Source organism: Mycteria americana, chromosome 18 (genome assembly GCF_035582795.1).
Source record: "Mycteria americana isolate JAX WOST 10 ecotype Jacksonville Zoo and Gardens chromosome 18, USCA_MyAme_1.0, whole genome shotgun sequence".
Lineage (NCBI taxonomy): Eukaryota > Metazoa > Chordata > Aves > Ciconiiformes > Ciconiidae > Mycteria > Mycteria americana.
The window spans coordinates 11,418,006-11,431,582 of NC_134382.1; the positions used below are offsets into that span (position 1 = coordinate 11,418,006).

At 46.9% G+C, this 13,577-nt stretch overlaps 1 protein-coding gene across 6 annotated transcripts in view; it reads left to right on the forward strand.

Annotated features, from left to right (window-relative positions):
• Positions 1 to 13,577, forward strand: part of CAMTA1 (calmodulin binding transcription activator 1) — a 330,409-nt gene that overhangs the window by 252,596 nt on the left and 64,236 nt on the right. For all 6 annotated transcript variants that reach the window (XM_075520680.1, XM_075520673.1, XM_075520674.1 and 3 more), the window contains one exon: positions 13,309 to 13,462. In XM_075520680.1, the coding sequence (XP_075376795.1) occupies positions 13,309 to 13,462 (154 nt within the window). The remainder of the gene's footprint in view (positions 1 to 13,308; positions 13,463 to 13,577) is intronic.

The following is a 13,577-nucleotide window of genomic DNA, read 5'->3' on the forward strand; positions in this document are numbered from 1 at the left end:
CTGGCAAAGCACGGCACCGTATATTTGCTCAAGGTAGATCATGCTAGGAAGATAACTTTGCAAAAAGCCTTTTGATTAATTCCGTCCCTTAATGTAAGGGATATACTTGTACTTTGAAACTGGAGCGTAGTGGCATTGAACTGGTACAAGGGGACTAGAATTTGTCCCGGTGAAAGGGAACGGGAGACAGAGCAAAAGAGTGAGTGTCCAGTAACAGCCGGGAGCGTAGGCGTAGAAGGAGGTCAATATTCCTCTCAAAAATAATCTTATCTGCAGTAATGTGTGGCACACTTAACAATAGATTCTCAGATCAATTCTCTTGCTTTTATCTGTTCTTGAGGCACTGCGTGATGAAAAGTGACCTATGTACGTGGTTGATAAATAGCCAGAAGCTTGCTGTAGCCACTCTCACCTGATGATCTCCAGCGATTACTGCTGGCACGGTGCACGCCGTGGTCGGAGCCCTGAAGTGGTTGCAGGAGCTTTGCTGAGCAGCCCCGGGGCCATGCGGCCCACGGCAGCAAATGTCCTTCGCCATAGGGGTGGAAGCAGCAACTTTCCCTACTGTGGCACCAAATAAGGTTTTTCTTCTTTTTCTCCTCTGCGTCCCACATCTGCAGGGGTGGCATTTCTAGCTATTAGTACTAATTAATAGTACTAATAATAGTATTCTATTCTAATACTCCTTCATACTATTGGAAGGGTTGTAACTATGTGTGAGAAACACTGTCTGGTAAAGTTCAAGATCTGAGATGTGCAAACTGAAGATGAAAAACTGGTCTATCCTTTTTTTTTTTTTTTTTTTTTTTTAAAGGACAGTAAGACAAGGGTCTCCATTCTTCTTCCATTTTCTGTGCAGCCAGGAAACAAAAGAGCAGTAAATTTGGGAAGTCTGGATACTGGAGAACATTGCTGTTTCTGGGATTTCAAGGGCTGTTTTCAAAAGCTGTTCATTCCTCAGAGTTATCTATTTCTTGGATGCTACTTTAGATGCATCGATGCCTAAGCTGAAAAAAGGCCTTTGATCTGCGCTCGCATTCCCTAGCATTTACAAACTTAAAAGTACCCGTGTTAAACTTTAATTATTCCCATGTCTGGCACTGGATGTTCCGACTACTGCTGCTTTTTTGGGATGTCTCAGAAGATACCAGTGTATGTAGTTGTGTCAAGTAGCTGATGGGTAAAATGAATAATGGCTTGCTGTGTGTAGTGGTGTGTGTCTGTTACTGAAATTTAGCAGCTTCCCTGCCTTTTCATATTCTGTAAAGTGTACAGTGGTGTTGGCATTGTGTTCTTTTCTCTTGCTAATGTGAGTGTACGCCACAGACAGCAGCACTCAATTTACAGAATATCTCCACTTCATAGACACTTTTGGTGAGTAAATTAAAAAAAAAAAGGGGGGGGGGGAAACTTCTGCATATAACAGCAAATGGATTGCTATTTGTTATATTCTTCAGAAGGCACTGCTAAAGCTTCGCTATTGTTATTAGAGCATACTGTGAAATAAAAAGATCAGGGAAAATCTCCAAAGGAACACAGTGAGACACAGCTATGGAGTTACCAAAGAAGTTGGTAACTCTCCTGTGCCGTGTCTCCAAATGCTCACCTGATAAATTTGCTCTCACTACTTAAATCTAATCGGTGGTAGTGTCGGCATCTGTCATCTGCTCAGCTGGAGCCCAAGGGCTAAACAAAGCTCACCTGCTTAAATAACAGAGTTTTTGAGGTTGTCGGTGCCCTGTCATCTGCTAGGAAATTACCAGGCTGCTCCCATGCACTGGATTTGAGACTGATGGATTAGGCTGAAGGACAATTTACTTTGCTTTAGCCAGGTTGCAGCACCCCTTCTGCTCACTGCAAATAATAATAATATCTCTAGTTAGCAGCCAGGTTGGTTGTTCTGCCTTGGGAGTTTGAGGCAGGACAAGGCTTGTGATCCAGTTTACCGTTCCCTTCTCTCGGTGTATGAAACAGACACCTGGGAAAGAGACCTGATTTGGGGCAAAAAAAGAGCCAGGAGGGAATGTGTCCTTTTCCTTCAAATTGAGAGTTGTGCCAGCGCAAACCAGAGCTGTTGGCCCACCCTGGGAGTGCTTCTGTGCTTGCTCTCTTGTGTGAAACAGAGAAACAAAATCTGATTGTCAGATGGTTCAAGAAGATCTCCCTAAAAGAAACCTGAATACCTACACGGCTAGAAAGGACTCGGGGTCCTTGGGGAGGCCTGATAAGGAGATAACTCCGCTCTCGTCAGCAGGTCAGAGAAGCCCCTCTGAGCCGCACAGCAGCACTGGTGGGGTCCACGTTTCCTTTTAAGATTTCAAGGCACCCACTGGGAGTCTAGAAATATATATACAGGAGGCCCAGGAGCCAGGTTCAGTCGAACACAGCCTATAGCAGGAGCTCTTAGATGCTAATCTCTTGTTTGTTAATCTCCTCTGTCTGGGGAAATCTGAGGCTTCTGAGTGATAGGGAAGAAAGAAGGGTGTCTAATAATCTTTTTCTTGCAATTCAGAAGAAATTCAAGTCTGGTAGTTGTTTTTTGCCTTAGGATTCGATGTTTCCAGTCTAAAGTGCTGCATCAGTTCCCAGCTGGCTGCTGTGAGTCCTTTTTAGGACACCAGGCCTAAGGAGTGAAAGCCAGCAACTGTAGTGAGAGTGGAGGAGCCCTGCGTGCCCTTGACGTGGCAGTTGGGCGTAGCCCTGGTACCTGCCCATCGCCGCCTCTGGGCGCAGCCCCGGCGTTGCTGGCCTCCCTATGCATCTTTAATTTGGACGCTCGCATCTCTATCAGCCCTTAAGACCAACACAAAGTAACGTTAGACTCCAAAATATGTACCACAGGAGGAGAACTTTGGATTCCCTGGCACTGGGGGTTACTCTTGCCTGGAAAGGTTATCCAGGCGCAACAAAACCTTCAATGAATAACCTATATGCCATATAGCAGTGTCATAAGGGTTACGCCATAGGAACAAAAAATGTTGCAAGACTATCAAAGCCAACATTATGAAAGTGTTTTGAAGGTTATTGATGTTCTTCCTGTGGGAATTGTATTACCAGTCACTGATATCAAAAGCAACAAATTTAAAGAACTTATAAATGAAAGCCCTCGGAGCAAGAGCAAAGAGTAAAAATAAAAAGGTCTTGTTGGCTCACCATGTACCATATAGGCTGTGTGGAACATTAAATAGCATTTATCTCCTGTTCCTCCAGGCATCAAGGTCATGCTTGTATCCTTTCCAGGCACCTGGAGCCCCATGTCTCCGCACTTTCTGCGCTTGTGCAGGCACCCGGGAAGGGGTGAGGGCCGGTGCGCACCGTGTCCTGGCCAGGGGAAGGAGTGACACGTGCTGCGAGGGGGAGCGCAGCCCCGTCAGACTTGTCGAGCCATTTACCTGATCCAGATGCCAGCCAGAAATAACAGGTAGTCACATAGTAGCAGAGCCCATCTGTATGGGGAGCCCCTCATGCCTCATGAGAGATGGTGGGGAGCGCCGCATCCTCCCGGCTGCGCGTGGCTGCTGGCCGTGGGACGCCGCAGCAGAGCCGGCTGCTTGGCACGGCTCCGGCCCCCAGGATGCTGCAGGAGCTGCCGTCAGCTTCCAATGCCACAGGAAGCTCCTCTTCTGGTTGGCACTTGTGCGGGGCTGGGAGTCCACGGCATCCTGTGAAAGGCCGAGCTGCTGGTCTTCTCCATCTCACAGGCGTGCAAACTGTTGGAGGCATCCTTAGTCCTACACCCTCCGCTCCTGTATGCTGATGCTTGCGTGCCGCTGCTGCGAGTATACGTGGTTTTTGAGGGGCAATCAGCTTCCAAATTATTTTAACACATTTGCATATATACAAAAATAGCGTAGAGCTTGATGAAGCTTTAGGAGCAGCACTGAGGGACAGCATGTCTCTGGAGGGAAAGCTTACTGCAAGCTTCAGGTACCTTCTCCTGGGGTTTTCCCATTTGGTGTTTGGAAATGTCAGCTTCCTATTACTTGGTCTGCCTACAACAATACCAATTAAAAAAATTAAAAGTAAGGTATCTTCAGGTACACATTGAACTGTTCTTAATTCACAGAAATACATTCATATTTAAAAGTTAATAGTGTTATTGAGGCAAACCAGGCCGTCAGCATGAGAGAAAAAGCTTGCACCATCTGCATTGAAACCAGGATTTGAAGCAGTGCATTCTCTTGATATAAACTTTGAAAGCACTTGGTGAATGTCAGCAGAGATTTGAAATGAAAATTACTTCTTATTTCAGACCAACTATTGTTGCATCTCTGGCTTGGGTGAGCTGGGAAAGGATAGAAGCCACTTGGGGCACATTTTATAATGCTGGCATTTCTGGAAGGTGATGAGGATGGAAGTGTTTTGAGCTTAGCTCTGTCTGAGCCCGTTTGAAATGCAATGACAGAATTCCCATGTAAAGGTTGCGACAAAAACAGAAAGAGGGAGAGGAGATTCTGTACTTCGGAATGAAGACGACAAAAGTCCTCACAAATGTCAGCTGAGGGATCTCTGGCTCACACTTGTGGGGGAAAAATAGGCTGAATGCAGCTGCAAATCTTTTACAGAGTAACAGTCTGCAAAGAGGCTGGCACCGTTACTTCATATTCAATACCTCGATATTTATGTTCGTATGCACTAATTTGACATGGCTTTGTGTTTGCGTGGATGGCGTAACATGGTTTTGAATTATTAATGCAACTGCAGGGCAGAACTCTGCTCTGTGTCTGCAGCTTAGGTGGCCATGAGGTTCCTTACTGACACGTTGTGTGCTAGCAAGCATTTGGTTTGTTTTACCCTAGAAAGAGCTGTGTTTTGCTATTAAATCAAGTAATCCTGGTATATAACTCTGGCTATACCGGTTAGCAAATTCTTTGAGATGTTCTGAAAATTAAAAGCACAATTCAGGTGCAGGACACTTTGAAATATAAGATGACTTTGTCTCCTCTGCACCACTTCCCATGCAGAAGAAATTACGCTAGTCTGGAAATGGTTGCAATATGCAGGTTTGATATAAGAAAACATAGAGGCATTGTTTAAGTGTCAGTCTTCGAAGGTGGAGAGTTGGAGTAGCAGTATATGCACAGTACAGCAAGAAATCTATATGTCTGTAATAAGCCTCATTTGTCAGGAAGAGTACCTCATAGGAATTCAAACCCAAAGAAGCCTTTGCTTTGCCCTCAGAATTATTGTTTGAAGAACCTCAAGGCTTTTGCAGAATGAGTTGTAAAACCTTGGACAACTGGAGAGAGCAAGTGACGGAAGGGAGGAGGAGATGCTTCGACGATTTCCCTGGCAAATTTGTCTCCCTTAAAAGGCAATCGATACTAGATGCAGCAGCTGGGTTAAATGGATCCATTGCTGTTATGATGTGGTTTTCATGAGCGGGGTGCGTGTTAAGAAAGAATATCTCTAAGCAAGCTGAAGTAGGGCAGGTTGCTATCTGTAAGTTTTCTCTGCATGCTTTTATCATGGTTATGTTTTTATACGTGAGCAATGGCATAGCTTTAGAAGGTTATTACACTCACTCAAACAGCTGCCTAGGCACCTCCTGTGACCGACTGTTCAACGGCTATTGAAGTCTCGGGCTGGTCTTTCAAGAATCCAGATGTACAGTCAGAAAGGATTGAGAGGAAAACACTAAAAACCATGGTTTTGAAAGAGGCAAGAGCAGCTTTTGCTCCTTCAGCTCCTCTGCCTTGCTCTGTGGTTTGAAGTCTGGAGCCTGCCGCTGTTCTCCAGGAGAACCCTTTGCAGACTCCTCTGCAGGTTGGAGCTGAGCTGTGCTGTGGTGGCCGGTGCTGCAGCGGAGAGGGATGCGCTGCTGTTCAGTGCCCCCTGCACAGGGTATTGCCAACGCCGTGAGCCAAAGACTCGGGTCTCCTCAGCCCTTCCCAGGCAAACGCTCTTGTGCTCTCCGCCGGGTTTGTTGCTCCGGAGCAGTAAGCAGGACAGGAGATTTCCCTGCAGCGTTTCCATCCCCAGGTGCCAGGACATGGGACCTCTGTGTCAGCACCACCGGATCTGCTGGGTGTTTCTAGATAAACAAAAGCAGTCCCAGCTCGTGGCAGAATTATCTTGTCCCTGTCAGCTGGCTGTGTAAGTTAAAGCTTCCAGCTGGGAGCTGTGACACAGATGAAAAGAAATTTCCATTGTCCGGAAGAATAATACCTGCGTGAGAAAGAGAAGTGCCTTTTGTTTTATTTTGCTGCAGGCTTCTAGTTGTGTGGTATCGTCCTTCTGTTATACCTTTTACTAGCACAAGAGGCATCGCTATGAAAGATAATAAGCAACTTGGAAATCAATTTCTTTCTGGAACTTTGGAGGCCAGAAATTACAGCGCTGTATTTTTCTGTATCTTTCAAAGTGCATATTAAATAAATACAATCCCCAGGAGTATTCAGAGACAGCTCTTCGTATATAAAATACCTTCAAATATATCACTTTTGATGATGTATTAGTAAGTATTTTGTATTTGTTCTATATTAAGACTCTTACTTTGCTGCTTGCACTATTTGAATACTGCCCAATGACGACCAGGTGGATCCACTGAATACTGATCCATTGAATACTGCCCGATGATGTCCGGGTGGATCCCGGACCCCACGGGATTACTGCCAGGCGCATGTACAAAGAAAAGCTTATTCAGAAATCTCGTGACTTTTCCCTGGACAGGACTCTGCTTCTTTCTGGGGTTCTCTTGGGGCAACTCAAATCAAAACACCCGTATTGCTAAATCCTGAAGACCATCCTGGACCTTTCTTTTAAGGGAGAGACAAAGACTTCAGGGACTGTTTCTGCTCCCTTACTGCCATCTCCCAGACTGTCCGGTAGGATCCTCTGCACGTGGCTCTGCTGGAGATCTCCCACGGGCGGTGCTTCTGCAAGGCTCAAGGAGAAGGTGCTCGGGATGGGGCTCTCGCTCCTGTTTGTATTCAGGTGTCCCGCCAGCACCCGGAGGACAAATCAGCGTTTCAGGCAAGGATGCTCTTTGCAGGCTGGCTGTTAGGGACCTGAGAGCAACGCTCCGGAGGAGCAATGGGGATTTGCCTGCGTCACTGGTGTTGTAGGGATGGGACAGGCACAGTTTATTATTGGGAGAAACGTATGGGTTATCAAGGGATGCCAGGAGCAGCCAGAGGAAGAAGAAAGATAAAGAAGGATTAAAAAAGAAAATAACAAAAGGAAAACCTGTATCTTTCTAATCCAAACTCTGCCCTGCAGTGGCTCTGTACCCCCTAGTCATTCTTTTGAGACATGGCGGGGGGTTGGAACTAGATGATCTTTAAGGTCCCTTCCACCCCAAACCAATCTATGATTCTATGAAATATAGAACAGAGTACAATTACTTTCCTGATTACACTTTATCTTCCCTTACCAAAGTATTGAAGAGGAACTGGGGAACACATTATAAAGCGTACAGCTGTATTAAATCTTGATTCTCTCTAAAACAATTGCAGGAAATCTCACTCTTATAATTACACGAGGGTCAAAATCACTTTTTAGCTTTGCAAGCCCTTCACAATTCGTTGTTCCCTTGTTTGTGGTATGTGGAGCTGTATCGGCCTGTTGCCAGTCTCTTGTCCCAAAAATCAGTGGGTCTAAACAAACAAACAATCTCAAAAGGCTCTGGGCTGAAAAAAATGGGAAAATGACTGTGTTTTGGAGTTGTGGGCTGACTGACCTTTGGAGACACCTGTGGTATCCATAGGGTGTAAATCCTGCGACTGCAGACGTGGCCAGGATGTGGCGATGGAGGGGACGGCCACCGCCCCAGAGGGGACCTGCCACTCTTGTGCCCAGGCAAGGACAATGACAGTTAGCGACCGCTCCTGAGCCAGTGCATATGAGGATGCTGATTTAACCAGGTTTAAAACCATCTATGCACCGATGTCTCTCTCTGCCTGGCTGACCCCAGGTGTCCTCTTCCTCCAGAGGAAGCTTTTGGAGGGGAATAAGTTCCACCGGCTCCTTCATGCAGCTGCAGGCATAGGCTATAAGATTAATTTGGAGAGCTGTACAGGCTAAAATGGATTTCCCAGCAAAAGGGGTCCTGCTCTGCAGCACGAGTTCTACTTTTGCATCCGGCTCTGGGGTTCCCCTCTCCTCCAGGTGCTCCAGCGCTGCTGCTCTGGGGTGCCAGGGCTGGGCTGTGTGTGTGTTAATTGTCTCATTCTCCCTAATTAAACATGCCTACCTCAAGATAACTTAAGGCACGGGGTTGTGCGTTCAAAGTCAGTGTTAGACTTTTTGGGGTTTTGCTGTTACTGTGAAAGACTAATATATTCTAATGTATCAGCTGCAAGGTTGACTTCTGAGGCATGACCTCAATTAGAAATCAGTTCAAAGATAAAGAAATTGCTGGGATTCAAACCAGTAATCTTGTCCAAAGCTAGCATTTAGTCTCTGGAAAGAAAAAAATCCTCCTACTTCTGTGTCCGTGTTGTGTATTTGTGCCTTGTACTTCAGGTACCCCAGGCTCCACTCTCAAACCATCAGAAATCTAGAGGAAACCCTCCAGATAGACACTGCTATAAATAGGAGAAGAATCTGTCATCTGCACCTCCGTATGTCTGGGAATGGTTTCATTCCCTGGTTTGTTTTTAGATAATACGTAGATGATACTTGGACGCTCCGAGTACCTGTCTCTGAGTTACCTGTGGGTGCTGAAACATCATGTAATGGCAGCCTCTCAAAACCGCGGAAACCTTTTTGTATTATCTTTTTCTGGGTGATAATCTGTTAGGTATTAATCCAGTCACCCCACAGCAATGGATGTGAATTATGTTCCCAGAAAGCTGAGATTCCTTTTCAACCTTTTGGATGGCTTGAGGAATACAAAGTAAATCTCATAACTGAATAGCTATTAGAAAAGAAAAAACCCTTTTATAATTTTGGGGGTGAAGGGGGAGGGAGGAGGGCACAGGAGCTGCCTCTGCATCCCCCTGCCATGCTCCTCTGCTCCTTCTACCCTTTTCCTTCGTGGTTTAGCCATTAGGGCCAGAAAAGGCTGGTTTCACCTCTCCACGCTTTTAATAATGCATAGTACTTTGCAAGTTTGACGTAACAGAAACAACACAGGTATCCAGCGAAAGCCAGGGCGACTGGCTGTACAGCGGAGCAGAGCTAATGGCTGTTGCTCCCAGGGCTGCATTTGGGGGTAATTTCCATGCAGGGTGGCTGGGATTAAATTCACCGATGCTTATTGTCCCTGAGGATGATTTATTTCCTTTTGTCCTTCCAGCAGGCAGCACAAATGCAAAACTTTCAGCTCAGAGGTATTTTTCCAAATAAAGTATCTTTAGCTGTGGTCATTGGTGATTTGGAAGCCCCTGCCAGTGAGATTTAGCCTCGAGCTGGTTGCTATTGCTGAGCAGCTGAAAGCTGGCCAGAAATGGCTTTTGATTTTTGCTTAAAAAAAAAAAAAAAAAAAAGAATAAAAAAAGCATGCTTTGGGATGGGGACAGCAAGAAGAGAGAGGTTTTTGTGATTATCCTTCTCTGCCTGAGAAGGGAGACCTCCCCTTGCAGGGGGGACTGGCTTTGGGTAGTAACGAGCGAGCAGAAAGCGGTTGCTGAAATGAGAAAGGTTTCCCTCGCGGCCCTGCCGGCTCGGAGTGCTGGTGGTACCTGCCATTCCTTCGTCCGAGCATTAATCAGCCCTTCGCAGGCTGCCCTCCCTGCCGCCAGAACTGGGGAGCTGGAGCAGCCCGGCTTGTTTCAGCTTTGTGTTTCTGCTAATGTGAAAAATACAAACATGGAGTGGGCTGGTGGAACAAACAATAGCTGATTTACTTGGTTAATTTAAATAGCATGGAGTGGGTAGCGCAGGGAGGCTGCATCGCTGCTCCAGCAATCATGCTGGGAGGGAGGTCTGCAGCGCCATTACGTGCTATTATTACTTTCTGGATAATGTATACATTTTCACTATCACGTAGCTTTTCTCCTTCATTTTTCATGGGAACTGGCACTAGATTAATGGTTAAGCCATGGAAGAAACGTAACACCATGCCAGTCTGATTTATTGACCACTTAGTGCTGATGAAGCTGCAAACAAGAGTCAGACAGATGTTGCAGCTGCATTTTTCTTGATCAAAACTAACAGCTTTTTGTGGGTTTTTTTAACCGCTTCTTGCGCCATCTCTTGTTTACCCTACAGCACCAGGGACACTGGAACAAATTCCTTCACCACCCGAAGGAGACTCTGCTGAGGAGGCGGACTAGATGCCTCTGGTGCAGCATGCCAAGGAGACTTGCCCAGGTCAGGGACAGATGGCAGCAGCTTTGACTCAGATGCGCGGGAAGCGGAGCAGCTCTGCCGAGGCTCTGGGTGTTGAAATTACGGGCGGTTTTCCGAGCGGAACGCTTCCAGAGCCATCTGCAGCCCAGTCCAGGGCTCCCTGTAGGACCGCCCTGCCGTGCAGGGGAAGGGCTGCTGCTGTGGCGTGTCTGGTCTGCTGGCGCGTTTCCGGCATGGAAGTTACCTTTGTAATTTTTCTTTTAGTCTTTCATATCTCTCTCGTTCTGCTGGTAGGTCTCCACAAAGAAATAGTGATTCTCTGCTGATCTAGAGTTTTCCAAAACATATGTATTCTCTTAATTTGTGTCAAAACATTTCAGTTTACTAGGTAGATTGGCATTCATGAGACTTGCCAATCCGAGGTCAACTTTTAGATGTAGACATAAGGGACAAACCTGTTGGTTTTGTGTTTATTTTATATGCTTTTTTATATAAAAAGTATAAATTCTAGTGCCAACCCACTGCTGAGGTCCACTTGCTTCTGCTGTAATGAAGCCAGGAAGCCCCATCGTCCTGACTTGCCTGGTGACAAACAGGCATTATCGGGCTGTGAAAAATACAGGTTATCCGAAACAAAGGAAGAGGCATCTGCAGAACTGCCAAGTCGCCCAGTGCCGCGGCGGCAGCGTGTCCTTGCTCTCTTCTCTGAAACTTCTCTGAGAGCAAAAGGTGTCTTTACACGAAATCTCTGAAGCATATTACTTTTTATTACTTCATCATCTAAATCACTAATTACATTAAATTAGCTGATGGAGACTATTTGGGTGTATAGGTAATCATTTTTATTATCTGAATCTTTTCTGAATTATGCATGAGGACCGTAATGTTTCAGACCTCCCCTTCATCACCTCCCCAGTCCCGAGCAGCCCCATCCCCTCGTGTTGGAAGTGGCTCAGCCCACCCCGTTAATTCCCCGGGAGGCCCCGGCTGTCACCTCAGTCACCTTTAAAGGGTAAAACAGGAAGGTTGAAAGCGAAACATGGCTCCATTTCATGTGGTGACCTGAGGATTTGCACTGCAGTGTGGAAAGAGAGGATACGGTGTTTTAATGTGTCCTCCTCTGGCTGTCTTTCGTCTGGGGCAGATGATGTGCCCTGTGAAACGGAAGGTTTTGAACATGTAGAAATTGAACATAAAAGGTCCAATTGTTTGTCTCCAGGAGAATCTCGGGAATAGAAGAGCCGGTGGTTTTCTTTGCTTTAGCACTTTCCAAAACTGCTCCAAAACAAGTTGTTAGCAGTTTCTTACTAGGTTTTCTTGCCTCTTCCCTGTGCTAATAGAACTCTTCTTAACATAGGCTGCAAGAATTTGATACTGCAATCTAGCAGAATCTTCACTGAAAATCTCCCACTTGCAGTTTTCATCAATAAAGGGGAAAAATGCAAGTTCCTGCTTGCATGTCTTCCTAACTTGAGAGAGCTTCTCCTCCAGACAGAGGGACGCATCTGGGTACTGGAGCCCTGCTGGGTACCTGCATGCAAAGGGGGGTGCAGACGGAGGGAGGGCACGCTCTGTGGGGCTGCTGAGCTTGTCGTGTTGCTGTACACGGTCACCAGGTGAAGGGGTGGTCTTTCAGCTGCCAGCACTGTCTTGCCAAGCCTCGAGGAGCTGGGAGATGCGACCAGCTGCCCCCTCATCTCTGGGACGTGCAGGATGCTCCCCGCACGCAGGGTGCACAACGGGGCGCGTGGTCACCCCCCCACCCAGCAGCGGTGAATGCTGCCCTGCTCTTGCCCCTGCGCCGGGCTGGGTCCAGGAGCCGCTGTCCGGTACGCCACGCCTGGCCTCAGTGCTCTGTTTTGCCTGTCAGAAGTTACCTTCCGCTGGTCTTTCCTTGGTGCGGGTGTCCATGTACTGCTCCAGCCCTCTGCGGGTTTCATAAGCAAGTGCTCCCATTAGCACAACCTTTGCAAACAAATGATGGCTTGTGTTCCCTCTCCCACTCAGAACTAGGGCTCTAACAGCATTAATGAAACATTAGAGTTTTAATTACACCATTATCCTATTTATTTTTATAAATAATTCCAAAGCAGTCGTTAAAGTTTGTGAACTTAGGAGTAAATGACTTAAGGGAAAGAAATCAGCTTCTCAATCTTGTTATTATCTATTGTACAATCTCCCTGGGATGCCTTTGGGAAACTAGCAGAGTTGTTGCTGTTGCTGTTGCTAAGATGATTCATTTACTCGCAGGGTGGTAACAGGCTGCTCAGCTCCCTACTTGAAACGCCTGTGTCAGTGGGACGGCGCTGCAGTGCGTCAAAGCGGTGTTGCATCCCCTCTCTCAGCCCCTGTAGGAAGGTGCACGGGGAGAGAGGGGAGCATTAAACAGCCCTGCGGGAGCGAGCGCCTTGCAGTTGTTCTGCAGCAGTTCTGCAAAGGACAAGGTCTCTTCCAGTCCCGACCTTCTGCAGCTCACTGTTTTCATTGCGAAGCTGCAAGATCTTCAAAAGACAAGAAATTTCGGGCTTGTCTGAAAAGAGCCTGTCCTTGGGGCACTCTGTAACACCGTCTGTGAGCCTCCTTGGCTCTTCCCTCCCTCTTTCTGCCGCCGTACGTAAAGCGTGGCTGGTACTGATGTTCTTGGGTGAATTTCTGTATATTCAAAATAGCCCGATGTGGACCAGAACTGATGAAAGCATTGGATCAAACAGACCGCAGGTCCCTTAAACCAGAGCAGATTACCTGGTGGTTGTTACAACTGGTGTTTGCCGGACTCTTGCAAGTATTCAGTGTTGTATGTGTTGGAAAAAGGTTCACCCTGAGCACACAAGGGGAGCAGGAGATTTGCAAGCAAAGGGCGCGCAGGGTGGGGGGAAGCTGCATGCAAACTGTCATGCCTTGTCTTTTGGCACCTCTTTTAAAGAACAGCTCTGATCTCGGGGAAATCTGGTACGTACTGGGATCTAATTACGATGCTTTCTGTCATAGTTTTAATTAGGAAGGTAAATGCAGAGAGCCCTGAGCGGAGGGAAGAGGCCCAATGACATAACTTTTGCTCTGCTCTCCCCACAGAACCCAGACATCGTGTTGGTGCACTACCTGAATGTCCCTGCCATCGAGGACTGCGGGAAACCATGCGGCCCCATCTTGTGCTCAATAAACACAGACAAGAAGGAATGGGCAAAGTGGACAAAAGAGGAACTCATCGGACAGCTCAAACCGATGTGTGAGTATTTGGAGGCTTTTTTGCTCTTTTGCTTTACGAAGGGCTAATTCAGAGTACGCTGTCTCTCACTGCCACCAGCCTTCCCTGCGAAGGAGTCATTTGTCACCGTCAAACT